Source organism: Coenobita brevimanus, chromosome 110, assembly GCF_032717465.1.
Source record: "Coenobita brevimanus isolate Jiangsu-jjx chromosome 110, ASM3271746v2, whole genome shotgun sequence".
Classification (NCBI taxonomy): domain Eukaryota; kingdom Metazoa; phylum Arthropoda; class Malacostraca; order Decapoda; family Coenobitidae; genus Coenobita; species Coenobita brevimanus.
The window spans coordinates 46,181,408-46,208,642 of NC_137063.1; the positions used below are offsets into that span (position 1 = coordinate 46,181,408).

The 27,235-nt window shown below is 43.2% G+C and overlaps 1 protein-coding gene across 2 annotated transcripts in view; it reads left to right on the forward strand.

Annotated features, from left to right (window-relative positions):
• The first annotated feature begins 15,564 nt into the window (after positions 1 to 15,564).
• The window catches only part of Polr2B (RNA polymerase II subunit RpII140), a 28,379-nt gene continuing 16,708 nt past the window's right edge, over positions 15,565 to 27,235 (forward strand). For both annotated transcript variants that reach the window (XM_080286197.1, XM_080286198.1), the window contains exons 1-5: positions 15,565 to 15,674; positions 17,045 to 17,271; positions 21,916 to 22,120; positions 26,195 to 26,322; positions 27,026 to 27,184. In XM_080286197.1, coding sequence (XP_080142323.1) covers positions 15,647 to 15,674; positions 17,045 to 17,271; positions 21,916 to 22,120; positions 26,195 to 26,322; positions 27,026 to 27,184 — 747 coding nt within the window. In that variant the 5' untranslated portion in view covers positions 15,565 to 15,646. The remainder of the gene's footprint in view (positions 15,675 to 17,044; positions 17,272 to 21,915; positions 22,121 to 26,194; positions 26,323 to 27,025; positions 27,185 to 27,235) is intronic.

Here is a 27,235-nt window from a genome sequence, read left to right on the forward strand (position 1 = left end):
ACTTTTGAAGGCAAGTTTAGCGATATTTTTTCGTATTTTTTTACCAGTTATGGTTCAGACTGTGACCAAAGGCGGGAGGGGGAGGGGGAAATTTGCAGAGGACGTCGACCTAGGGGAGCAACAATGTATATATAAGGACGACGGAAGAGGTAAAGTCAGTATTGCCCCGGCGTCGTAGGAGGAGGGACACACGCTGGCCTCTTCCTCCACCACCAAGGTTAAGATTGCATTTAAGAGTCAAGGTTTAGAGCTTCTTCTTAGCATTAGAATATAAAATACGTCGTCGAAGTGAAGGGTTTATTTATTTTTTTATTTTTGCTGGTGATTCAGTTCAATCAATTTTGGTACAAGGTCATCATAACCCCTTCAGCACGACGACGATTTTTTTTTCTCAACTGCCAGATTCTACCGTACGAGAGAATTTCATGACCCCCTTCAACACGGTATCAACTTTGACATTTTATTATTACAGTACTATTATTATTATTATTATTATTATTATTGTACAAAATGCCGTCTTTTGTTTTATGCTACTGTGTATAAAGTTTAATTCCTTTATATAAAAATGGACAATAGGTTCTGATAGCGCGAGAAATCCCTCCCAGTCTCAAAAAATTGTCAGAAGGTGGCAAGCTAAAATTAGACGTCATCGTAGTGAAGGGTTTACAGGGTTTCAGTGCAGGCTGTTAGATAAACCGTCTGATAATTATTTTATTTATGAATTTATCTTACTTTACTTTTTTTGTTAATTTTTATTGAGTATTTGTAGTATAAGTATTGGTTTTATTTTCCTCTGTTTACTTATTTTTGTATAAAAGTTGGTTTTTATATATTGCTTTATTTATTTATTTATTCGTTCATTTATTTAGTACTAGTTAGTTTTTTATTCCCATTTATTTATTTAGTTATTTGATTATAATACACACTTTTGTTTTTATGCTTTTCCTTCTGGCTTCACCCCCTCTACTGACAGACGATTTCATTCACCGTAGGGAACACCTCTGGCAGCGAAGGGGTTTGGAGGGCTAAAGGATCGCAATTCACCCTCTCAGTAGCTTATGGAGAGAGAGAGAGAGAGAGAGATCAAGTATACTCTTCCATGACTGAACAATTGCAGATCTCCACCAACCACCTATCATATTTTCCATCAAGGCGATATTCACTTAATTTCTCCTCGTGCAGATGCGTTGGTTCCTGTGTGTGCTGGTGATGTTGCTGGCTGTGGTTTCCGCCGACGACAGCAGTAGCCTGGAGTCCTTAGAGGATTCAGGAGAGGTTGGGGGCTTTCTCCTAGGTGTACCCCTGCAGCCGGTATTCCCCCAGCCAGCTGCTATAAGAGTACCTGTTAGTGTACCTGTCAGTGTACCTGTTGCCAAACCCCCTTGGCGGCAACCACCTTCGGAGTTGTATGGTCCCCCGATTGGTTCTCCTGTGGGTCCACCTCGACAACAGCAGTCTTCGGAACTCTTTGGACGCCCTGTTAGCACGCCCCTGGGTTCATCGCGGCAGCAGCAGGTTTCAGGGGAGTACCAAGGGAGGCCAGTAGGTGCATCCACGGGGCCAGCGCAGCAGCAGGCGTCAGGAGAGTACCAAGGGAGGCCAGTAGGTGCATCCAGGGGACCAGCGCAGCAGCAGGCGTCAGGAGAGTACCTAGGGAGGCCAGTAGGTGTATCCACGGGGCCAAAACAGCAGCAGGCGTCAGGAGAGTACCTAGGGAGGCCAGTAGGTGCATCCACGGGGCCAAAACAGCAGCAGGCGTCAGGAGAGTACCTAGGGAGGCCAGTAGGTGCATCCACGGGGCCAGCGCAGCAGCAGGCGTCAGGAGAGTACCTAGGGAGGCCAGTAGGTGCATCCACGGGGCCAAAACAGCAGCAGGCGTCAGGAGAGTACCTAGGGAGGCCAGCAGGTGTATCCACAGGGCCAAAACAGCAGCAGGCGTCAGGAGAGTACCTAGGGAGGCCAGTAGGTGCATCCACGGGGCCAGCGCAGCAGCAGGCGTCAGGAGAGTACCTAGGGAGGCCAGCAGGTGTATCCACAGGGCCAAAACAGCAGCAGGCGTCAGGAGAGTACCTAGGGAGGCCAGTAGGTGCATCCACGGGGCCAAAACAGCAGCAGGCGTCAGGAGAGTACCTAGGGAGGCCAGTAGGTGCATCCACGGGGCCAGCGCAGCAGCAGGCGTCAGGAGAGTACCTAGGGAGGCCAGTAGGCGCATCCACGGGGCCAAAGCAGCAGCAGGCGTCAGGAGAGTACCTAGGGAGGCCAGTAGGTGCATCCTCGGGGCCAACGCAGCAGCAGGGGTCGTCAGGGGAGGTGGTGGCGAGTGCTCCAAGGGGCCCCGACATCCCAGGAGTACGCACTTCACAACTTGTTGACCCTAACCTCAGTGCTACATACCAGTAAGTCTCCAGCAGAAGTATAGTAGTAGTAGTGGTGGTGGTGGTTGTGGTGGTGGTGGCAGTAGTAATAGTAGTAGTTAGTAGCAGCAGCAACTCCAAGCTCATCTGAACGTGAACCAGGTGAGCTACAGGCTGAAGTTGCGCTCCTACCGCAGGTTCAGAAATCAAGTTTTGATCTCATTATTCCAGTTTCCTTTTCATTTCATAGAAGAACTCAGAGTAGGCTTAATTTTGTCCTTGACCTAACACCCTCGATCGAGGAGCGAAAGAGGATATTATATTTTGAGCGGTGTGTGTGTGTGTGTGTGTGTGTGTGTGTGTGTGTGTGTGTGTGTGATTAAGCTTATAGGTCATGACAAAAATAAACTTCAAATTACAAGTACTGCAATTTAATTTTGCTTGAAAGAGAGAGAGAGAGAGAGAGAGAGAGAGAGAGAGGTGGGGGGGGTAGGAAACCTTATGACTCCAGAAGGCCTCAGTCACAAAGACCCCCTACGTAACACCCAGCACTGTTCCTTTCCTCAGTGACTCCGGCGCCGTAGCAGAGACCATCAACGCCATCATCCACCCACCCCACGGCCACCACACACACCCAAGCTCTTATCCGGGTTCGAACCACTACCCGGGTTCGAACCATTACCCGGGCTCGAACCACTATCCAGGCTCTTATCCGGGCTCAAACCACTACCCAGGCTCCTATCCAGGGTCGAATCACTACCCAGGCAGTCGTCCTAGGCCAACCCAACCAGGTACCTACCCTAGGCCTATCCCTGGACACCCTGGCCACAACCGACCCCGCCCAGTCGTCCCATCCATCATCCACGGCCACGACCACCACCGACCTCGCCCAATTGTCGACCACCACGGCCACGACCACGGAGGCAGTTGCTATCGACAGCCGCCCGCTCATGGGTGCAAGAGCTACTGCAGGGACAGGTGTGGCAATACTATCTGTTGTCGCCCTTACCATTAATTTCGCGACCCGAGGCGACACCCCACGGATGCAACATAAAGCCAAGAGGTGCAACATAAAGACCAGAGATGCAACATCATGCCAAGAGATACAACATGAAGACCAGAGATGCAACATAAAGACAAGAGATGCAACATAAAGCCAAGAGATGTAACATTAATCCAAGAGATGCAACATGAAGTCCAGACATGCAACATAAAGCTCAGATATGCAATATAAACCCCTCTGATACAAAATATTGCCCAGAGATGCAGCATAAAGACCAGATGTGCAACATAAAATCCATAGATGCAACAAACTGCCATGAGATGCAACATAAAGACCAAAGATGCAATATACACAACCTAGAGACTCAATTTACAGCCCAGAGATGCAACAAGTAGCCCCAAAACACATCATACAGCCCGAAAGACATACCAAACACCCCACAGATACAACGCACCACGCAGTTCAAAAAGAAAAAAAATAAAGTAACACGCGCTCACAAACACACGACTGAAGACAAAATTCAAACACCGTTCCGTACACCCACTGCAGTTCATCATGTCTGGGCCATATTGGAAACAGTGAGATATGACGAAAGTATAAATCAAGAAATACATTACATCATCTTAAAAGTTCAGTCTGCATCAGCTACATGAATTAAAAAGAAAAACAAGAGCAAAAATGGTCAGTGACTTAAAATGCATCATTAATGTACCATCCATCACTTGATCATGTTCCAATTTATAGATACGCAGAGTTCGGTTTCGTCACGGAGATATCCTCCTCACGTACAACACAATCTTTACACCGCACCTAGGATATAATGTTCAGTTTTGGCTTCTGTTCACGGAGAAAGATATGAGAAGATAAGCAATAACTATACAATAAATGATGGCCTGGCAAACTGAAAAATAAAGCACATTTGTAAAGAGAACCACAGTTCTAAGTAGTCATTGTGGAGAAGTGTTGACTCTGTATCATTCATACCATCCATCTCTCTGGAAGAATTATACCATTTTTTTTTTCTATACAAATGAGATACAGCACTTCCAACCCAACTTAGATCCGTCTATATATTTATATCCCGAATCTGCATCCTGTGAGGGGTGTTCTCTACAAGATGCCCTCTAGTTATGTCCGTCCCTATTCAGTAACAATCTTTCCGCCCACGACCCAACACCCTCATGTGGCGTACGTCGAACTGAAGGTCTTAATAAGAAACATGAAAGGGAATTTTTAGACTGGAAAGTATACTGATTAAGATATAAGAGCGTTGGGAGACTATTATATTTGATGATAATGTTATGCGTTACGCTTTCTGTATTAGATTTAAGGCAGAAATTCGTTGACCTCATCGTAATCTTGCCGTAAATGGGAGTGTTTTGAAACTGTGTGTGGTAGAGAGTGACCTGTTGTGTATTTAAATTATTTATTTCTCACGCAGACTGCATGCATTACTTTAAAATGTATCAGGTAGCCTACTTACACGTTATGCATTTCTTCAGAGACTGTATTTGCTTTTGTTGACTTGTAAAATGGCTTTGAAATATATGTGTTGTCTTTACACTGCAACCAAATTCAGTCCCTTCACAACGATGACATCATTATTAGGCCCGTATCCTTTCTAACATCTCATCTTTATCGATTTGTTTTTGGATATGGATGGTTGATATTATTTTGTATGTTATTTATGCAGGGTATAGCGATATAAGAAGGAATTAAGTGACACAGAAGAGGACGGCAATATGCAAAATAAATCGCTTAGGAAAAGGTGTTAGGGCTCTCCATGTGAGTAAGTAGTAAGGGAGACCATACCTGCCCTTTAGGGCATTGGTAACTGTTGCTCTGTAACGTAATACCACTGCTCTGCATCTTTCTCAAAGCACTTCTTCGTGACTAGCATCATATTGTGGTATTGCCCTTTTGTTCAGCATAAGAAGGAATAAATGAGGACCTTTGATCAAATTAAAGCGAGGAGAGTGTAGTTAAGGATATATTATTATTATTATTATCATTATTATTATTATTATTATTATTATTATTGAGGCTGGTACTGGCCGATTATGAACCTTCGAAATCCAATAATTTATGAGCGGTTGCAGACCTGTGGGCGAATTTCAAAGAGAGAGAGAGAGAGAGACAGACAGACAGACAGACAGACAGACAAGCAGACAGACAGACAGAACAGAGGCAAACAGACAGACAGACAGAGACAAAGATGTTCAGATATTTTTGTTCGTATGTTTGGGTGTGGATGTGGGTGTCTATTTTTTTTTTTTTTTTTTAATGTGTCTGGTTCTGAGCATAGACTAAACAGCCCGTTCCCTGAGTCCCAGCAGTCTTCCTACGTGGCACACATTTTCAGGTGGACTGTATCATTACCTTTTCCAGACTGACAGAAGGAAAAAAAATATGTCTTTAAGTGGCAGACAGCAAAAAGTGAGTAGGTCATCGTAGTGAAGGGATCCAGGGTCACCTTTGCCACTAGAGGGTTAAGCCGGGTCACTGTACGGGTGCTAGTCTGCGTGTTTGAGGGATTGCGCGTTGGCGTGTTTGGAGATTGGGTGTTTGCGTGCTTGCTTGTGATTCCCGGCACAGGTAACAAGCAGACACTACTTACAGGAAGGAAATGCTGTACCTGGAAAGCTTTTTTTAATGCAAGGATTTGTATAGGTAGACGGATAGAGAGAGACGTACATGCATGAACAGATATGTAGACGGTTAAGGATAATTTTTAGACTAATATGAGTCATAATTAGAGAGAGAGAGAGAGAGAGAGAGAGAGAGAGAGAGAGAGAGAGAGAGAGAGAGAGAGAGAGAGAGAGAGACGGAAGCAGAAACACAGAAGCAGAAAAAAACGCTGGACAAAGAAGCCAGCGTCATTTAACTGTTGCATATGCATGTCAGGACCCCATCCCCCCCACCCCCCATTAAAGGACGCCCCACCTCTATGCAAATCATACCTAGCAGCCTCTTTGTTCATACTCCTTCTCTGTCGATAGATAGATAGATAGATAGGTGGATGGATAGATAGATAGATATACGCATAGATAGATAGATAGATAGATAGATAGATAGATGTAAAAAAAGGCAGGAAAAAATTAAGAAAAGAAAGCCAGAATCAAGAATATATTCAATTTCAGATGACTGGACAGATTGCGTTTAGAATGATGCATGTGTTTTCATAACGTACTGTACCTGTATACTTGTCCTTAAGAAAGCGACGAGTAACAAACATGAAGGAATGAGTGATGAGGTAATGATTATCGCTGGTGTCGTGGTAACTATCAATGCCTATCGTGGTACTCGCCCCACTGCAGGTCACCCACTCAGTTATTCTAATTGGCAGTGTTGTGCGTATCGTGGCGGAGTGACTGTGTGGTACTGTGCTTGAACCTAGTGTGGCGGCCTGACACAGCTTCACACCTTTCTCTCAATCTGCCATGCGTAGCTCACCTGAATTTCACTAAATATTGATGTTTATTCCTGAAGATGTGGAAGATAACACTACCCACGTATTCCCTGCGCTGGGGAGAAAATAATAAGGGTGGATGGGTGGGTGCTAGGTGGGTAATTTCGAAGCAAGCATCAACCACTGCTCGGTACGTGTGACATAAGCTGCCTCGTAAATCCTGCGATACGAGAGGGTAGTAGGAAATTGAAGGTGGTTTTATTCTCTTTATTATGTCCCGAAAAAGGTCAGTGTTTCATACCTAAATATTCTCATTCTGTTCATCTTTATTGTTATTATACGCAAAGGTGCACTCACTAGGCGAAAGGGGAGGGACAGACATTTTTACTTGGTCCAGAGGAGGTTTTGCATAATTGATTAAATATTCAAACACAAAGAAATTCATAGATACATGTGGTATATAGAGACTGTGAGTAACGTCAATAGAAGACCAGTAGATCATGTGCTTGTAGGGAAAAAGAGCCTTAGAAAATTCATTGTAACGAGAGATGGAAGCGGCCTGTGTGGAGGATTGTTTTGTCGCGTGACTGAGGCATGCTAGATGGAGCTGAGAGGAGGGAAGAAGGACAAAAGAGGCGTTCAGCATGAAAGAATAAGAGTAAAAAAATTGATAAACAAGGAGAAATGAAAAATGAGTAAAACCTACACGAGAATTTAAAGTCTGTCAGTTAGGAACAGAAGACTGAAAAAAAGAAAAAAAAAAAAAAAAAAAAAGGCCGGCGGTGTTCCTAATTAGCCATTTATATCAGGACTTCCGCCTGTAAGGTGATGTGGGTTTCCAGGCAATCAGGAAATAACCCTTCCCCCCCTGCGTTGCTGGGTTGTTAGTATTATTATTAGTAATGTTGAAGGACAGTAAGGTAACAGGAAGCTGCTTAAGATAAAGAAGAGGAAGGAAGGAAATTAATAAGGCCAGTGGATATGGTGACAAAGGAGGGTACAGCTGCCATGGACTGTCTTGGGTAATGCCAGGTGGAAAGCAAGGTTGGTGGGATGAAGGAGGAGGGAGGGGAGCTACTGTGAAGGGGGAGGGGGGTTCAATAAGAGACAGAGGCGGAAGTGAGAGGAAGGAAGAGACGCTGGAGACACAAGATATAGTAGTAGGGAAATCATCACCATCATCATCATCATCATCATCATCGTCGTCATTATCATCATTATATCCCTCTTTCCTAGCTAAAGATGAGATGGGGGAAAGCTAAACAGTGAAGAGAATTAAGGACTCTAGCCATAGAAGATCATAGTACAAGGGAAGGAACCACTATACCGAATGCAGCCATAAAGGACGTTATCGTGGCATAGCGTAGTGGAGCTAAGTCCGTCAGTCTAAAGAAGTCTCCTATAAGCTAAAAACAAAGAAACAAACCTCCTTGACATACACTCCTTCACCTCGTTCCAGGTCTTCGCCTATCTCATTTTCACCCACTCTTACGGCTGACAAGGCAAACACAGACATGTAAACAAACATCAAACTGGAATGATGGAGTGGCAGGGAAGGAAGCTAATAAAAATGAAAGTGATGAGTAATAAGGAAGGACAATGATAATATAGTCATCCCGGAAAACACTTTATTCCACTTCACCCTCAGCGTGAAATTGCATACGGGTGGCGTAGCGGCTATAGTTGGTTCGCTGCAGGTGACGCATTGTTTCCCGCCAAATTCCCGCCTCCTCTCCCTGGCGCCTTTGTGTGTGGGGAGGTATATAGTCGGCTTCCACACCCTCCTGCCTCACTCCACATCGGGATTGCACACCTCTACCTACAACATTAGCGTCGGAATTGAGGTACTGTATTAAAAACGTGCATGTAGCCTGACGCTGTTTCTTTACGCTCTCGTCTCTTCACTACTGGTGCAGCTACCGGACACCACACCTGTCCTTCACGTACAGCCACTGCGCTGCTAATAATAAGGCCACAGTGTAGGATCTGAAATGTAATTCCTCTTTGGCAAAAAAAAAAAAAAAAAAAAAAAAAAAAAATCAGCTCTACCGACAAAATATACTCGTAAAGTCGGACCAGCACAGTATGAGACGTTTTTCATGACTTCAGCTCCTTTTTAGGTGTGAAAGATTATATGTTCAGGTACGGAAAACACGGACTGTCGTTTTCGGTAATATTATGTCATTATGTTGTGGACAGGTGATAACTATGATGAATATGACAATAGAAATAAAAATGTACACTATGTCTTATATTACATCCTTTCAGTGCTGAGATGGCGTTACCGAGGTCGGCAGTGATGGTGAGGTTGCTTGTGGTGGCAGCTGTGGTGGCTGTGATGACCTCCCCAGCCTCACCAACAGATCCCACCACTACCCAGACCACCACCTCAACACCCAAACCCTCCCCAACCCCAGGAAAGGAGGAGGGGAAGGGGGCAAAAGAGGATGGGAAGAAGGAGAAGGGCACCAACCGTTTCTTCGGGTTGGGTGGCAATGCATTTGGGGTCTACGATTCTGTCTTACCTGAGTCCGGCCTGTACCCGGGTGGCTTCGGGGACGGGTACCCGGGTTCCATTCTGCCGACATACCCCGGCTCAGCATACCCCGGCTCAGCATACCCCGGCTCAGCATACCCTGGCTCAGCATACCCCGGCTCAGCATACCCCGGCTCACTGTACCCAGGCAACAGCAACCAATACCCCAACATTATACCCCAACATGGTGGTTACTTCCCTGGTCCCGACCAAGGATGTAAATACTACTGCCCGTGGAGTACCGAGAACATACCCTACTGTTGTGATAGTAAGTACTGACACCTGCAGTCCTTTCACCTCAACCTGGTCAAGATTTTCGTCCTTTTTACTGGTATTTAACCTAGCTCAGTAACAGCGTCAATTTAATACCCCTATTTTTCACATAAAGAATATTAAATCCCCTGTTCCTTAAATAAATAATACTAAACATCCACTCTTCACCTAATCCTATCTGTTTACCGCAGACTCCCCCTCATACACCGGCTACCTGTGCCCACCTGTGCGGTACACCTGCCCGCACTCTGACCGCCACCTGCACAAGCCTCAGTACTGCGCGGACCACCGCACCTGTCCGTTGGGTCAGAGGTGCTGCTTCGATGCATGCGTCCGCGGTCATGTCTGTAAGAAGCCTTTGTAGGAAGTGTGGATTAGGTTTTGGAGTTAATTATTGTGTGTGTGTGTGTGTGTGTGTGTGTGTGTGTGTATCAAGGCACCCCTTTAGCACAGTTGAGACAGTTCGTACAGCAGTGGCGTCAACCCCAAATATTATACTTTAAATTTAATCTTGCTTAAAATTTTTAAACCACTCATTTCCATCATAAGTTTTTTAAATTAGGATATTCATATATATATATATATATATATATATATATATATATATATATATATATATATATATATATATATATATATATATATTAATGTGGTATATGTATAAAAAATGTGAAGAATGAAAAAATTCATGGTATGGGTTGAGAAGTCACTGCCAGCGTCTCATTTCCATTTACTTGGTGGTTGTCTTTTGAAATACGTGTTATATTTACGAGTATAGTCTAAATTATTTTTTTAATTATATATTTACTCTGTTATCCTCAAAAGCATTTCAAAGCTTTAGAAGTTGCTGTTAAAGGTATCTCCATTTTTGATATCGAAATATATTTCTTAAATTACTTTCATTTCCGTTTAAATGTCTAGCTTTCTGAACTATCTGTTGTTATTTTTGTATGGCCTTATTTTGTGGTGTAAATTCTTTTTTGTATTAATTCACATGCAAGCGTTATTGTATTTCATTACTGTTTGACTTTAGTGTAATTCATGGACAAACTGCAAGGTCGTAAAGTATCAAATTACTAAGCTCCTTAAAACAGACCAAAAAAAACAAAAAACAAAAACAAGAAAGAGAAGAAGAAGATGCTGATGATGGTGAAAAGGATAGAGAAAAAAAAAGATAAAGGAATATAAAAAAAGAAACAAAAAAGAAGATCGGTGAAATATTGATAATCATTTTATTACACGGATCAAGCCTGTCTACTTATCAATGTACTTAGATATTTATTTTGTATTTACTAAGACGATAAAAATAGTACTTAAAATACTTGTGATTTTGTATTTACTAGTAAAGGTACTTGTGCAATATATTTTCTCTGTATCAAATAAAGACGTTTGTACAGTACAATGTGCCTTTTTTATGACAGGGAAGGGGTCTGTTGCAAAGTTTATTATTATTGTTATTAGTATTAGTATTACTAGGCTATTAGAATTAGTGTTAGTGTTGTTTATTATTATTATTTTTAATTTACGGCTGACAGTGTATGGGAATGGGCTTAACGCTTAACCCCTTCAGCCCGATGACGTATTTATTTCCAGGCTCCCACCAAGCAACGGTTGGTGGTGGCAACTATCATCCACTCACTTGATGTAGTGCATCGTGCTTCTTCCTTCATCTTTATTGTTCTTTGTGTCTGCCCTCCTTTCTTCCCATTTCTTTCATCCTTCCTGTCCATTTTTATTACTTTTCTATCCACTTCGGGTGCCTCTGCACCTGAATGACAAGCTAAATAGTTTCCTGTAACTCAGGAAACCATTTATAACGCTGGGTGGCAACCATATAAGCAAATATCGGGGTGATGTAGAGCCTACTATGGAGCCCCTGTTAACTGGGGGTGGGAGGGACAAGTACGACGTTCATCCTAGTCCCAAACCTCAGCTAATGGATGGGAGCATCGGGCCAGGCCCATCGGTTCACTTCACGGTTGTTGGGGGGGGGGGGTTCTGGCCTAAGGTTGATGGGTCTGCACGGTCAGACAGATCAGAGTTACCCAACAACGAATATCCCTGAGTAGGCCAACTATTTTTCTACATTTAAAAAAAAAAGAAAAAAGAAAATGCACATTCACCTAAACCGTAGACATATTTTATTTCGAATAAATAGATCATACGAAAAGGATAAATATTTTTATCGAATTTTGTTATGCTGAGTGTTTTTAGGCCGACTTCTCGTATTGCGACTGAGCGGGGTCCTCTTTCCGGACCGGAAGTAAAGCACCCACAAAGGAACAGGACATAAAAACCAGGCAGTATACCTTAACACATCTATTGCCTTGATTCTACACCGTTACAATACAACACAGAGTGATATTTGATATACAGGAGACAGGGACACAGAGTTAACCTTTGACACCACAATGCACAGTCACTTAACACACGGTATAATGCATGTACATTAATGTCATGAACTATATGTATTGATACCCGTATTTCATGTTTAGGCAGAATATATATTTAGTTGGAAGCAAGGGGAATAAACAAGATTAAGAGTCCGTGGGGGAAATGCTACTATAAATAAGACAGAGTGCGGATCGCGACACTTGATGCAGTCACTTGGTCGTGGCGGCACTTACACACAGACTTTTGACTCGCCCGCGCACCCTAGTCTCCGTTCACAGTTACTGTAAGTTCTTTTACTTGGGGACTCACACAATTACTATACGTTCTCTTACTGAGGGTTTAAATTATTTTCTGTTCTGCCGGGTATCAAGTTCTTATAGATTAATAGTAACTGTCACTGGCTTGACACTGGTCTTCACTCGGTCACTGTTCACTGTTATTTTCCCCTGGTTTGTTCTCGGTACAAGGGGCGTCACTATGTTACCCGTGTTTCCTGGGTGTTCACTCTGTCGTATGGGCGTGAGGAGAGGGCCCTAGGGGGACCCTGCCTGCAAGGGGCAATACACTACCCGCAGGGGAGTCACTGCCCGTGTCCTGCTCGTCGGTGAGGTGCAGGGAAGCCCTCCTGTCTGGGGCCTCGACCTGAGAGGCGGCCCTCGGGACTGGGGCCAAACAGCTGGAGGAGGCGGACCTGTCGTTTCTGGCTCCGTGGGGTGAGGGAGCCTGGGTTGCCCTCGTCTGGAGTCTGCTAGTCGGGCCTGGGGGTCCTGGGACTGCGGTCGCCTATTGGGAGAGGCGCCGACAGGGTTGGGCTGCTGCACCGTCTCCGTCTGGTGTCTGGCAGGAACAGAGATTTCCCAGGCGTGGGAGGTAGGTCCGGTTTCGGGCCTTGCCACCACTCTGGCGACACCTCTGGGGCAACACTCCCGGAGGGTGACGAAGGGCTCCCACAGGGGGAAGAGGCAGGATAAGGATTCACGGAGTCCGTGTCCTCTCCGGTACGTACTGGAGCCGGAGCCTCGGGTCGCCTTACCCTGGTAGGTACTTTGGCCGTAGCCGGGAGCTGATCTTCCCGTAGAGGAGCAACCGAAGGTCGTACAATGGCCGCTCCTTCCCCGCCACGTACAGTGGCCGTCGGCGCGGTGTTGCTCCCGTAAGATAGAACAGCAGGAGAGGGATGCACAGAGGCAACGCTCTCTCCGGTGTATACTAAGGCTGTGGCTAAGGGTCCCCTGACCCTGGTGCACACTTCTGGCCATAGCCTTGGGCCTCCTGCCCTTGGAGTGGCTAAGGGTCCCCTGACCCTGGTGCACACTTCTGGCCGTAGCCTTGGGCTTCCTGCCCTTGGAGTGGCTAAGGGTCCCCTGACTCTGGTGCACACTTCTGGCCGTAGCCTTGGGCCTCCTGCCCTTGAAGTGGCTAAGGGTCCCCTGACCCTGGTGCACACTTCTGGCTGTAGCCTTGGGCTTCCTGCCCTTGGAGTGGCTAAGGGTCCCCTGACCCTGGTGCACACTTCTGGCCGTAGCCTTGGGCCTCCTGCCCTTGAGGTGGTAAAAATAGCCGTCGACACGGTGTTACCTGGGACTGAAGCTTGTTCAGTCCCACCCCAGTTCTGGCGATGGTTGTCCCACCCGCAAGGTCGTTGGCTTTTTCCGGTCAGCTGGTGTTGGGGTAGTTGCGGGGAAAAGGGACTCAGGACAGTAGTGTCCCGGTGACCCTCTTGACCTGGGTCACTAGCCCCACCGTTGTGTCCTCCTGGGGTGGTGGTGTGGTAGCGGCCCGGTGGTGGGGTGGGGGGTGGCCGGGAGGGTGGTCCGGCGGCGGGCATTTTAAATTTTTTTATTTTCATTCCACACAAGCCCAAGCACGATGAGGAAAATATATATATATATATATATATATATATATATATATATATATATATATATATATATACATAGAGGTAGGAATAGGGTAGAGTCGGCGTGAGAAGGCTCCGGTGAAGCCAGAGAACTGTCAAACGGCCATATTGGTCAAGTCAAGAGGTCACGGCAACACCTACCTGACTTGAAGAAGATTGCTGTGCACTCTTACCTCTATGGCTGTGCCCATAGAGGTAAGAGTCCTAATCCTACCTCCGTGGGTGTGGCCATGAAATTATTAAGCCTTTAATACCTCCAGCTGTGTGTCCACCTGGTATTCCTCAGGGAGAATACCAGAAACAAAGTAGACTTCATTCTACCTCTGGTTTTAGTTGTAGTTCAGCTGTGGGTGTGAGACGTTCTGTCCTAACTTGTAACTCACCATCAAATAACCTAAGTCTCCAAAAATGCCCACCACCTGTGCCGCATTTGGGTGTAATGAAAGAGGAGATAAGAAATCTGACCCATCCATTACATTTCACTGGTGAGTATCTTTAGAGTGAATTATAGTTTGTAGGTTAGTATGCAAAAATAGATAAATTAATAAATAAAGATAAAACATATTTTTTTTATTTTTGCAACTAAGAAAACACTCCCTTCTGGTCAGCGGAGCCAAGTCAGACAGCTGTCAAAGAGGTCGCAGCCATGTTGGTCGAGTCAGGTCTATCGGCCTCACTCTGACCTACCTTTGGTTAATCCCATATGCCGCCTCTACCTACTCCTACCTCTCTCTCTCTCTCTCTCTCTCTCTCTCTCTCTCTCTCTCTCTCTCTCTCTCTCTATATATATATATATATATATATATATATATATATATATATATATATATATATATATATATATATTCACAAGCTCAAACACTGGGGAACGTTGTCGCTGAAGAAAAGGACATGATTGCAAAGAGATATCGATACATAGATGGATACACGGAGTAAAACATACCATATAGAGTACAATCACAAAATAAGGAAACACGATATTAGGCTACATGAAGGTTAAGCAGGATAAGGACATGAGAACAGAGGGACATAGATGCATACATGGGGTAAAAATTATCGTACTGAGTACTGTTACAAACACAATAAGGAAGCACGATACTGCATTAAAACAAAATATACAAATGCTGCAAAAACGTACGTAGCACATTATAATTCTTGTGCAAGTGCATGTTAGACAGATATGCACATAAGTACACATGCAGCCTATTTAGGTACATAGACACACACATATATATACGTATGCATACACACACACGTACACATGCACACATATGCCTGTGGATACATTTACACATACATGTGTAGTCTACTGTATGTATAGTATACTTAGACACATGAACAACTTTATTTATCATAGTTTACCAAGACCTTCTTTTCATGACTTTATCGTCCAAAGAAAACTACATTCATGGCTCAATACCTGGTAAACTAAAACATTCGAGAGGCAAGCTAGGAAAAAACATTATGACAAAAGACAAACTTACACAATTTTACCATTCTATATACAAAGTCTTTTTTTTTTTTTATCGATTTTGGATTTTGCTATAATTATATAAATTTTTGCCTTGTGAAAAAAGATTTTAATACAGCGGAACTTCAATTTTCTCCATGTTTACAGATGGCGCTACTATCGCAAAAACAGACAGTGGCTGAAGAGACGCCGATCAGGGAAGGAGGTGTTAAAAAACAGTACTGCAATCCAGAATTATCAGCGGTATCACACTGCACATTGACATTATTCTTAGCGGAAGTGATAGATAAATAATTAGCCAACAAGATGTTGGCCTACGCTGATATAGACGAAGGTAAGTTATCGAAGATAAATATGAGAAAGTTAAGGCATTTGGCTCTATCTGGCACTGATGTTGCAAAATGTAATGTTACCCAAAGAAATGCTAAAACCATATTTCTCTAGCTTTAATATTGGAGTATCTTAGCGTTACTATGAGCTCTTAAGACTCAGCATCATCACTGGCATGACGTTGAAGAAAAATTAACTACGGTATGCTCTTGAGAACGTTTTGAAGTTTAGTCAAAATCAGTGCCAATTTGACCCAGTAACAAGAACGGCACAGAGTATATGAGTGTAGTGAATATGTTTTGACATGATGTGTATTCCAGTATCATTTTATCCCATAGTTAAAGCAGCAGAAATGCTTTACCAGTAAAATTCTTCAAATTTTTATTACGATAAAGCAGTAGTTCCCTGTTGCTGTTTTCCGACAAGATTTTCGTTTGATTTGCTTTTCTTAATGTATTTGTGACGAATTAACGAAACCCAGCTAGGAATGTAGTATCGGTTAACTCCTCATTGGCGTACAAGACTTAGGGGTGAAACTGCAGGAAAGCTCCCATGCATAAAATTTACAATTGTATTTTTTACTTGGTAAACCATAAGTTATCATTGTAATAGCTTTAAAAAGTTGTGGAAAGACATAGTGTTGAATGCATCAAATATAAAACCACCAGTTTACATGTAAACTGTGGCAAGCAGCCATCCATCATATTGGATTTTATGTTTTGGCTCCAAACCATTCATCCCTGCTAACCTAACTTACTGTGACGAGACCTAACCTAATCCAGCAAAATCTTACTTAGCTAGCTTGAGCAATTTTGGGATGAATTAGTTTTGGATTTTAATTGACTCATTGCCCTCTGTAGGACTCTACCGCCGCCATCAACAAACCTAAGTGTGTACTCCTCAGTAACATGTTATTTTTGCAGATGTTGGGTGTCGTGAATGAATTTACTCTCTTTTGTAACATCATTTATACAATATTTCTGCAGAATCTAGGTGTCATAAATGAAACATTAATGAAAAATACTGTAATCCCTGTTGTAAAATTGTCATCATTAGTTAATAGGAGCTCTCATGGAGTTTGTCCAAATTAGATTGAAGTTGTAGGTCTATGTTCAGGTTGTTAAATAATGCTTTGATTTGGTCATGGTTTGGCAAGGATGGCTTTGAGCAGATTTCAGTGTTACTGCCACTAAGAACAAGAAAGAACTATGTATGCAGGCAGGATAAAATCGGATAAAAACACCAAGAAATATTATTCACGTGAAAATTACCTTTAAACTGATCATTGGGGTAGAATAATACAGAAAGCAGCCAAGACAGTCCATTTCTGCTGTGTAAAATAAAATGATACATTACCCCATATTCTTCCCTTAGATATGGCCTATGGCGATGAAGACAGTGATGAAATCGCGCCTGACATCTGGCAGGAAGCTTGTTGGCTTGTCATTTCATCTTACTTTGATGAGAAAGGTCTAGTACGACAGCAGTTGGACTCCTTTGATGAGTTCATCACCATGACCATCCAGAGAATCGTAGAGGACTCACAGGCCATAGATCTCCAGGCAGAAGCTCAGCATACAGGTGGAGAACTGGACACTCCGGTAAGTCTGTGGGGATGAAGTGAAATTTATGTTTCCACATCTTGTACGGTACTGTACCATTCACTAGTGCATTGCTTTAGATCTTTGGTTGAATATTCGTCCTACCAGTTCTTTCTTAGAAATATTAACTTTATACTTCCAGTAAGTACAAGGCAACACTACTCATCAGTACAGTACAGTATATATATTTTTAATGTCCTTTGCCAGGCTTTCTAGGAAGAAAGGAATATGAAGGAAGCTTTAAAATCAAGATTCCAAACTCAAACCATGACTGAATGTTATGACTTTCTCGGTTAGGTTCGGTACCATTAAGTTTGTGTAAGGCATATAAATGACCCATATAACAGTGCCAAGGTTAAGACCAAAGAAAGGGGCTTCCTTGAATTAAATAGATCTGTAAATCATGATAGTTTGTGTGGACAGTAAATCACCCATGGGGATGAGGGTGGGTTCATGGAATGTGGGAAGTTTGAGGGGAAGAGCAGGGGAAGTCGTTGAGGCATTCAGTAGGAGGTGGGTGGATGTGGCGTGTTTGCAGGAAGTCCGGTACAGGGGTGGATCAGCCAGAAAGATTGTTGGGAAGGACTGTTGCTATAAGTTGTTTTGGCAGGGGGGGACAGACGGATATGGAGGTGTTGGTGTGATGGTTGCGGAGAAATGGGTGGAATATGTTATGAATGTTTTGAGAGTAAGCGATAGGATATTGGTAGTGAAAATTCTGTTGGGAAGAAAGATAGCTGTGATTATATCGGCATATGCTCCACAGGCAGGATTGGATGAATCAGAGAAAGATAGATTTTGGGATGATTTAATACGTGTAGTGGGTGGTATGCAGGATGATGAGATAGTGATTTTGGGAGGGGACTTAAATGGTCATGTAGGTGAAGCAGCACAAGGTTATGAAGGAGTGCATGGGGGATGTGCATATGGTCTAAGGAATGCAGAAGGGGAAAGGATACTCGAGTTTGGGGAGGCAACGGACATGATTGTGTGCAACACATATTTTAGGAAAAGAGACAGTAGGTTAATTACGTATGAGTCTGGGGGAAATAGCAGTCAGATAGATTATTTTCTGGTTAGGAGGGCCGATAGGAGGTTAGTGAGGGATGTTAAAGTTATAGGAAGTGAGGAGTGTGTCAGCAGCACAAACTATTGATTTGTGATATGGTGCTTAAAGAACAAGTGATGAAAAAGAGGACTTATGTACCTAGGAGGAAAATATGGAAGCTGAAAAACCAAGTAGTAAGGGATGCCTTCTATAGCGAGTTGAGGAGAGTGGTGGCTGAACAGGGAGCTGTAGACAGAGGCGTTAATGAACAGTACAGAGCCCTCAAGAACAATCTCTTGAGAGTTACTGATGTAACATGTGGCTGGACAAGAGGACCACCAAGACATAAAGTAACTTGGTGGTGGGATGAGGGTGTAGAAGCTGCAATTAAGGAGAAAAGAAGGCTTTTCCGGGAATGGAAGAAGGGTGGTAGCAAAGAGGAATATTTGGCTGCCAAGCGTAGGGCTAGGAGAGAGGTATACAGGGCAAAGTCTGAGTCACAGAGACAATTACTTGATAACCTAAATCATGGGGAAAGGAAAAATATATTTAGGGTGGCAGGTCAGGTGAAGAGGGATAATCGGGATATCATAGGTGAGCAGTGTGTGAAGAATGATGAAGGAAGGGTAGTGGTGAACAGTGAGGATATTAAAGATGCATGGAGAGAGCATTATAACCGGTTGTTGAATGAGGAGTTTGACTGGGACAGGGAAGGTTTGGAGCCAGCAGATCCAGTGTCTGGCCCTTGGCCTTTGATTGATACTGCTACTGTGAGTGAGGCAATAGGCAGGATGAGGGTGGGGAAGGCAGCAGGTGTGTCTGGGTTGACTGCCGAAATGTTGAAGGCCTCAGGCGATATAGGGGTGAGATTAGTCACTGACCTGATAAATAGGATTATTTATGAGTGTGTTGTCCCAGATGATTGGCTGAAGAGTGTAATTGTAAATGTGTATAAAGGGAAGGGTGATGCCCTGGAAAGAGGAAATTATAGAGGTATAAAGCTTTTAGATCAGATAATGAAGGTAATGGAGAGAGTTTTAGAAGGTATGATTAGAGAAAGAGTGAATATTGATGAGATGCAGTTTGGGTTTATGCCAGGTAGGGGGACCACTGATGCCATATTCATTGTTCGACAGCTTCAGGAAAAATATATTGGTAGGAGAAGGGATCTTTATTTTGTTTTTGTTGATTTGGAAAAGGCCTTTGACAGAGTCCCTAGAGAGGTGGTGAAGTGGGCAATGAGAAAGCTTGGCTTGGAGGAGTGGCTGGTTAGGGTGATTATGGCCATGTATTTGGGTGCTCACACCCAGGTGAGAGTGAATGGAGATTTGAGTGATGAGTTTTCCGTGAATGTTGGTGTGCATCAGGGGTCAGTCTTGAGTCTCATGTTGTTTATCATGGTACTTGAAGCCCTTTCACGTGACTTTAGAAACGGACTCCCGTGGGAGTTGTTGTATGCTGATGATTTGGTGTTGATTGCAGAGAATGAAAGGGAGGCGGAGGAAAGGTTTAGGAAGTGGAGAGATGGTATGGGGCAAAAGGGTTTAAGGGTAAATGCAGATAAAACAAAAGTGATGATATCTAGGGTTGGTGGCGGTACTGTCAAAGACGAGGGAGAGTGGCCATGTGCAGTTTGCCACAAGGGAGTGGGAAGTAATTCCATCTTGTGCGGTGTGTGTGATAAATGGGTGCATAAGAGATGTAGTGGTATCAGAGGTAGACTGCGAGATAATGCTGATTTTATGTGTACGGCGTGCCGGGGTGAGCAGGTGGAGATCGTCAGACGTGAAAGGATTGAACTTGCTGGTGAATCTCTTGAGTGTGTGGAAGAGTTTTGTTATTTGGGAGACATGTTGTGTGCTGGAGGTGGGGCTGGAGCTAGCTCTGTGGCTAGGGTGAGAAGTGGTTGGAAGAAGTTCAGGGAGCTCTTGCCTCTCCTGACATCGAGAGGGCTCTCCCTACGTGCTAAGGGGTCTTTGTATGCAGCATGTGTTAGGAGTGTAATGCTGTATGGCAGTGAGACCTGGGCAGTGAAGGAGGAAGACATTCGCCGGCTCAGACGTACAGAAATGACAATGATTAGGTGGATGTGCAGTGCATCCCTGCGTCCAAGGCCTGGAGGGGCTGGGTTTACAATGGAAGAGTTGAGAGGTAGGATGGGACTGGAGTGTATTGGTGTTGTGATGAGGAGAGGTAGATTGAGGTGGTTTGGACATGTGGAGAGGATGGGGGATGATAATTGGGTGAGGGGGGTGAGAAGTGTTAATATTGGGGATGGGGTTGTGAGGGGTAGACCGAGAAAGACATGGGACGAGGTCATTAAGTGTGACCTTAGGGTTAAGGGACTGAACAGGGAGGCTGCAATGGATCGTGCAGCATGGAGAGCTGCCATTAGGTGACCAAGGCCGACACATGCAAGCATGTTGGAGCCTTTAAAAAACGAAAACGAAAAACGAAAACGGAAATCTAAGAAAGCTCACATTCCCATTATACTGGTAAGTAAGTATATTTTTACTTTAAGTTAGTAGATATTGATTTTTATAGGAACCATGATTTTTTTTTTTTTTTTTTTTTTTTTTTTTTTTTTCCCCTCACAGTCAGAGGGATTGCAGAAAAATAATAAATATCGAGACCTGTAAATTTCACCCTTTGAGTAGCAAATGTACTAATTTTTTTTTAATTCATTATTTACCCAGTACAGTAGATCCTCAATTTATTTGGGCCTCATATGCGCCAAACCCATTTTTCACGGAAAGATAAACCTTGATCTGGCCCAGTAAATACAGGAGAGAGAGAGAGAGAAAGAAAAGTGCTGGGAAATCCCTGAAGTTGGCTTCCTGTCTGCAGCCATCCCCCTCAAAGTTCCACTGTCAGGTCATGTAGATGCACACTTACCCCATGTAGAATAAAGAAAACATTGTCTTTTTGTAGAATTTTGCTAAAACAAATAGTTATTCAGCACAGCTAAAATTATGAGATATGAAATGGTCTGGTTACATAGTTACCTGGCCATACACACTCACACACATTGCTTGCTACCTGCCACTTGTCTCTCACCTCATTGCCACCACCCACCATGTACTTTTGCTTCTTTAAGCTAAGTTTTTAATTAATTTATGCTAACAAAATGGCTTTTTTCCTACCTGTAGGTAGATAAGTCATCATCTGAAGATACCCCTTCCCCGACACCCAAACATTACTCTGTTGCTTGTCATGTTAAGGGATCACCATTTATTTACATTGTGCACATTTGATTAGAATTTTTTTTTTTTCCCCAAATGCCCCTAGATCTTTCCAGAGGTTGTATGTATACTACAATGAATGTTCAGGTATGATCAAGAGAGGTAAAAATATTTTCAGGCTGGTCAAAGGAAAGGCTTGGAAAAATTTGGATTTGAATCCTACAAATCAGTCATATAATATGGGTTTCAGTGGCATGATTTGCTTGTTTCAATTTGCACAATAAAATTCCCGGATATATTAGCTACGCAAATTGAGGGTCTACTGAATTTTATTATGTTGAAATCTTGTATTTCATATTGAAGATTATCTGATTGTAAGTAAATATGGTAATAAACTCCTTTCTCACCGCCCAGCCTCGCCACCTACTGAAGTTTGAGCAGATCTACCTGAGTAAGCCAACCAACTGGGAGAAAGATGGCTACAACTACAGCATGATGCCCAATGAGGCACGGCTTCGTAACCTCACATACTCATCCCCACTCTATGTTGATATTGTAAAGACAGTCATCAGAGAGGGTGAGAAGCCGGTGGAATTCAAAGATGAGAAAATCTACATTGGTGGGTATCAGATATCGTAATTTTGATTTCATTTTGGCTAAGCATTTTACTGTAAATGTACATTATGTTTGCTGTATCCTAGAGCATTGTTGTTAATACTTGAATGGAAATGAGAGATTTGAATTTGACTAAGCAACATTCTTACAGTAGATGTATAATGCAGCTAGTATGTCCAAGATCACTGTTAATTAAGATCCAAGTGGAAATGAGAGGTGTGAAAGAAGTTACATCAGTATATATGTGGTACAGAAAGTTGAGATTTAGGTAACATTAACAAGAGCAGTTCACAGTACAAACTTTCACATTACTCCCAAACAGTATCCAGTTCATCAGAATATGCCAAAGTACAATAGCTATTCCATCTTTGTTTTGCATTTCACTATAAACAAGTTAGTAATCAGGTATGGAACTCCTCTAGGGAGTTCTAATATTGTCTATCTTTCTATCTATCTATTGCCAGACGCCTCAATCCCGTTCGGGGTGGCCACAAACAAATCGCCTCCACGTCGCCCTGTCCCCTGCCATTTCACTGCCCCGCTCCCAACTCACACCCCCCTCTCTCATATACCTCTCCACCCCATCCCTTCATCTCATCCTCGGCCTCCCCATCCCTCTTCCCCCCTCCACCTCACTCACGTACACTCTCTTCGTCAGTCTTTCACCCTCCATCCTCTCCACATGGCCAAACCACCTCAGTGTATTCCTCCTAACGCTTCCTATCACATCCACATCCACACCACAACGCTCCTTTATATCCTCATTCGTCAGCCTGTCTCTCCATATGACTCCACAGGCTCCTCTTAAATAACTCATTTCCACAGCTCTCATTCTTGACTTGGGTCCTTCCAGCAACGTCCAAGCTTCACTTCTATACGTTAGAGTTGATATCACAATACTGTCATGCAGTAACTTATTCACTTCCACGCTCACTTCCCTGCTTCTTATCACTGCTTTCAAGGAACCAGCAATCTTTCTTCCCTGCTGTACCCTTTCAAGCACTTCACCCTCCAAACCTCCATCCTTACTCATCGCACTACCCAAGTACTTAAACGTACTCACATTTTCCAATTCCTCACCATCCAACCTCACTGTGCATTCACTGACTTCACCTCTCTCAAAGACCATCACTTTACTCTTCCCTACATTCACCTTAGATTCCATTTCTTACACACTCTCCCATACTCATCCACCAAGCCTTGCAGCTCTCCTTTGTCTTCACACAACAACATAGTATCATCTGCAAACAACAGTACAGGGAGTTTCCAAACACTACCCTGTCTCACCAGGGCCACTCCAACATCCACTACCTTACCTTGTACCTCATTTATTACCCCATCCATGTACAGATTGAACAACCATGGAGACATGACACATCCCTGTTTCAACCCAACCTTCAAAGAGAAAAATTCACTCAGTTCACCATCCACACACGCTGCAGCCTTAGCACCATTACACATACTCTTCACAGCATTCAGCAACTTCCCATCTACTCCATATATTCTTAATACTTTCCACAATCCTTGTCTATCCACCCTGTCATATGCTTTCTCCTAATCCATGGAAGCCGCATACAACTTCTTTCCCTTCTCTAGAAACTTTTCCACTAAAGACCTAAGAATGAATATCTGATCTACACAACCTCTTCCCTTCCTAAAGCCTCCCTGTTCTTCTCCAACTAATTCCTCTGTTCTTTCTTTAACTCTGTCAGTAAGTATCCTACCATACACTTTTCCTATGATACTTAGAAGACAGATGCCCCTATGATTACCACACACTTCTTTTTCCCCTTTTCCTTTGTATTAGGGAATAGTACCTGACTTCCAACCCTCCGGGACTCAACCTTCATCCCAGGCCAATCTGCACATTTTCCACATCCATTCTACTACTATCTTTCCCCCATACTTCAGCATTTCACCACACACTCCATCAATTCCTGGTTCTTTTCCCAATTTAACTTTCTTCATTGCTTCCACAACTTCTGTCCTACTGATTTCTTCCTGTCTTCTCACCTCCCTCCTTCTCCAGCCATTCCCCAGCCACTTATACTGGCATTACTTCCATCCTCTATGTTCAACAATTCCTTAAAGTGTTCTCTCCATCTGCTCACTTTTTCTCCCTTTTCCACGTGTAATCTACCATTTATATCTTTCACTCCCCTGCTAACTTCACTTCCACCCTGTCTTACTCTTTTCTCCTCTTTCCAGAACATTTTCTTACAGTCCCTCCACTTTACACTCAAGTTCCTTCCAAATTCCTCATCCGCTCTCTTCTTACTCTCTCTTACTAATCTTTTCACCTCTCTCTTTCTTTCTACATATAACTCTCTCTTCCGCCTCTCAACTTCTTCCACGCCCCTATTTCTCATCCGTTCATTGTATGCTTTCTTCTTTTGTGCCACAGCCTGTCTCACCTCTTCATTCCACCACACTGTTCCATGCACACCCCTCCGTCTTCTCTTCATCCCACACACCACATCACATGCTGCACATATTTCTTCTGTAAATATCCTGCACACACCTTCCACGTCCTCCATCTGCTCCAATTCATATTTGCCCAATCGTTCCTCCACATCTCTCTTATACTCTGCCTTTTTCTCATCCTCTTGTAACCTTTCCACTCCTTACAAATACTCCTTCCCTTCTTCTATTTTTCCATCCTAATTGGACCTTGATTCTGGCCACCACCAAGTAGTGGTCAGAAAGTCCACTCCCCCAACCTCTATAAGCTCTTGCATCCATTACACATTTTCGCATCCTTTCATCCACACACACATAATCAATCATTGCCTTCCTTTCATTCAGTTCACCACCCACCCTTCTCATCACTTGCCATGTATACTTGTGGATCATTTTGTGCCTGAAGAGGGTATTGGCTATCACCAACCCCCACCCAGCACAAATGTCCACTAATGCACTGCCATTCTCATCAGTCTCAGCAGGCACACCCCACTCACCAACTACTCCATCCACCTTCACATTCCCTACTTTACCATTCATATCACCGATCAAAAACACTATCTCATTCCTTCCAAACTTTTTCATGCACACTTCCACATTTGTCCAGAACTCTTCTCTCACGCTGCTTGCATAATCTTGCATTGGCGCATACACACACACAATCACCCACATTTGTATTCCAACTTTCAATCTTACCGACACAATCCTTGACCCAATTGATCCATAATCTCTTATGCTCTTGTTCTATCTTTTACCCACAACTATACATACTCCTTCTTTTGCCCTCTCATTCTCACATGCTCCTGCACATATACCCCATCCATACTCCCATTCTCTCACACTCTCACCTCTCCATTTCGTTTCAGTTATTCCGCATACGTCAACTTTCGCACCCTCAAGCACCTGGACAATCTCTCTCTCTCTTTCACCTCATCATTCGCTCCCCTTACATTCCACGTTCTGATTACCATGTCCTTTGTCCGGTCCTTGGTTGTCATCTTTTGGTCAGTCCTTGTCCGAGGCTTATTGTTTGTCTTTTTAGTTAGTTGTTTTCCGGGGAGGGGCATTAACCCTCCGCCAACCCTTTTAGTCACCTTTTACGACAAGCAGGGATACTGGAGGAGTATTCTTGAAAAAAAAAAACCTACCCTTAGGGGGGGGTTATGAGTAAAAGGGCAGTATTGAAAATGGACAGGTTGTTACTTCTGATAAGAATAAGACATAGTGGTGCTATAAAAATTAGTAGCTAGGAGATTGTGGTAGTTAAGCATAATTTCCAATTGAAAATTATCATTGTTGTAAACTTATATTCGACTAAAAAAAAATGAAAATAGCCACGATTGTTGTGGCTGTGAGATGGAACAAAGAACTTGAAGACTTGAATGAACTTGTGTGACTCACTTGGCACTGTTGGATTTTTTTTTTTTTTTTTTCTGGATCTTTTACATCCCAAGTATACTTAATAGGAAATGGTCAGGGCTACTGTAATGTTCTTATACTATGCTTATAGCTTTACTTACTTTTTTTATTGATTTCAATTTATTTTGTAATGTCATGGGAGAATAGACACGGTAAAAAGTAAAATCCTTAACATTACCTTCCCCTGTTCTTGCCTCAGGTAAGATCCCAATCATGCTTCGGTCAACATACTGTCTTCTTAGTGGCCTGACTGATCGTGATCTTCATGAAGTAAATGAGTGTCCACTTGACCCAGGGGGTTACTTCATCATCAACGGCTCTGAGAAGGTTTGTCACCACACCAGTCTCTTTCTGATGTGGTACAATTGTACTGGTGTGCCTTTTGCCAGAAGCAATAATTCAGTAATTCAGCAAGGGTGAATTCTGACTGTGAAAAGAGAATATAGGAGTGTATGTAATAGTAAAGACAGTATAATTTCATGAGGTAGTTTACATCTTTTATCATTGAAGCATTGTTTTAGTAAGTGGTACAGTTAGTTAGATATAGCCTGTTCCTTCAGTATATATGAAACTGTTTATGTGCATGAAGATTTTTATTTGTCAAGAGACAGTTTATGGTAGCCTTAATTCCCATAAAAGTTCATAGTTGCTGCCTCACACATTTTTCATTAATAGAAGTGTCCAGATAGTGACATGCATATAGTACACATCAGAAGCAAAAGAAAGCATATCCAGATATTAAATTGATATAGGCTGTGGTATATGCCTTTCAGGATAAATATTGATCCCATTTATCACCATTTATTATCCCCACCAACCCTGCATCAACTGAAAATGCCTTGGATGGGGATGGAGGGGGATAAAAATTCGGCACTGGTGTAACAATATTTACAGTATTAGGCTATCTATTACCAGGTGCCTAATTTGAAAGTTCATGGTAGTGGCCACAGTACTGTTTTTTCCAAACCTATCACTGCTGATCACATCTACTTGCCCTTCCAAGCTTTAATTCGTCATATAACATACACAGGTGCTGATTGCTCAAGAAAAGATGGCAACCAACACTGTGTATGTGTTTAGTATGAAGGATGGAAAGTACGCATACAAGTGTGAGATTCGTTCCTGCATTGAACACTCTGCACGACCTGTTTCAACACTGTGGATCAACATGATGGCCAGGGGAGGCAGTGTAAGGCATTTGCTATTTTGTTATCTGTTCACTTCAGTGTTGCTGAAAATT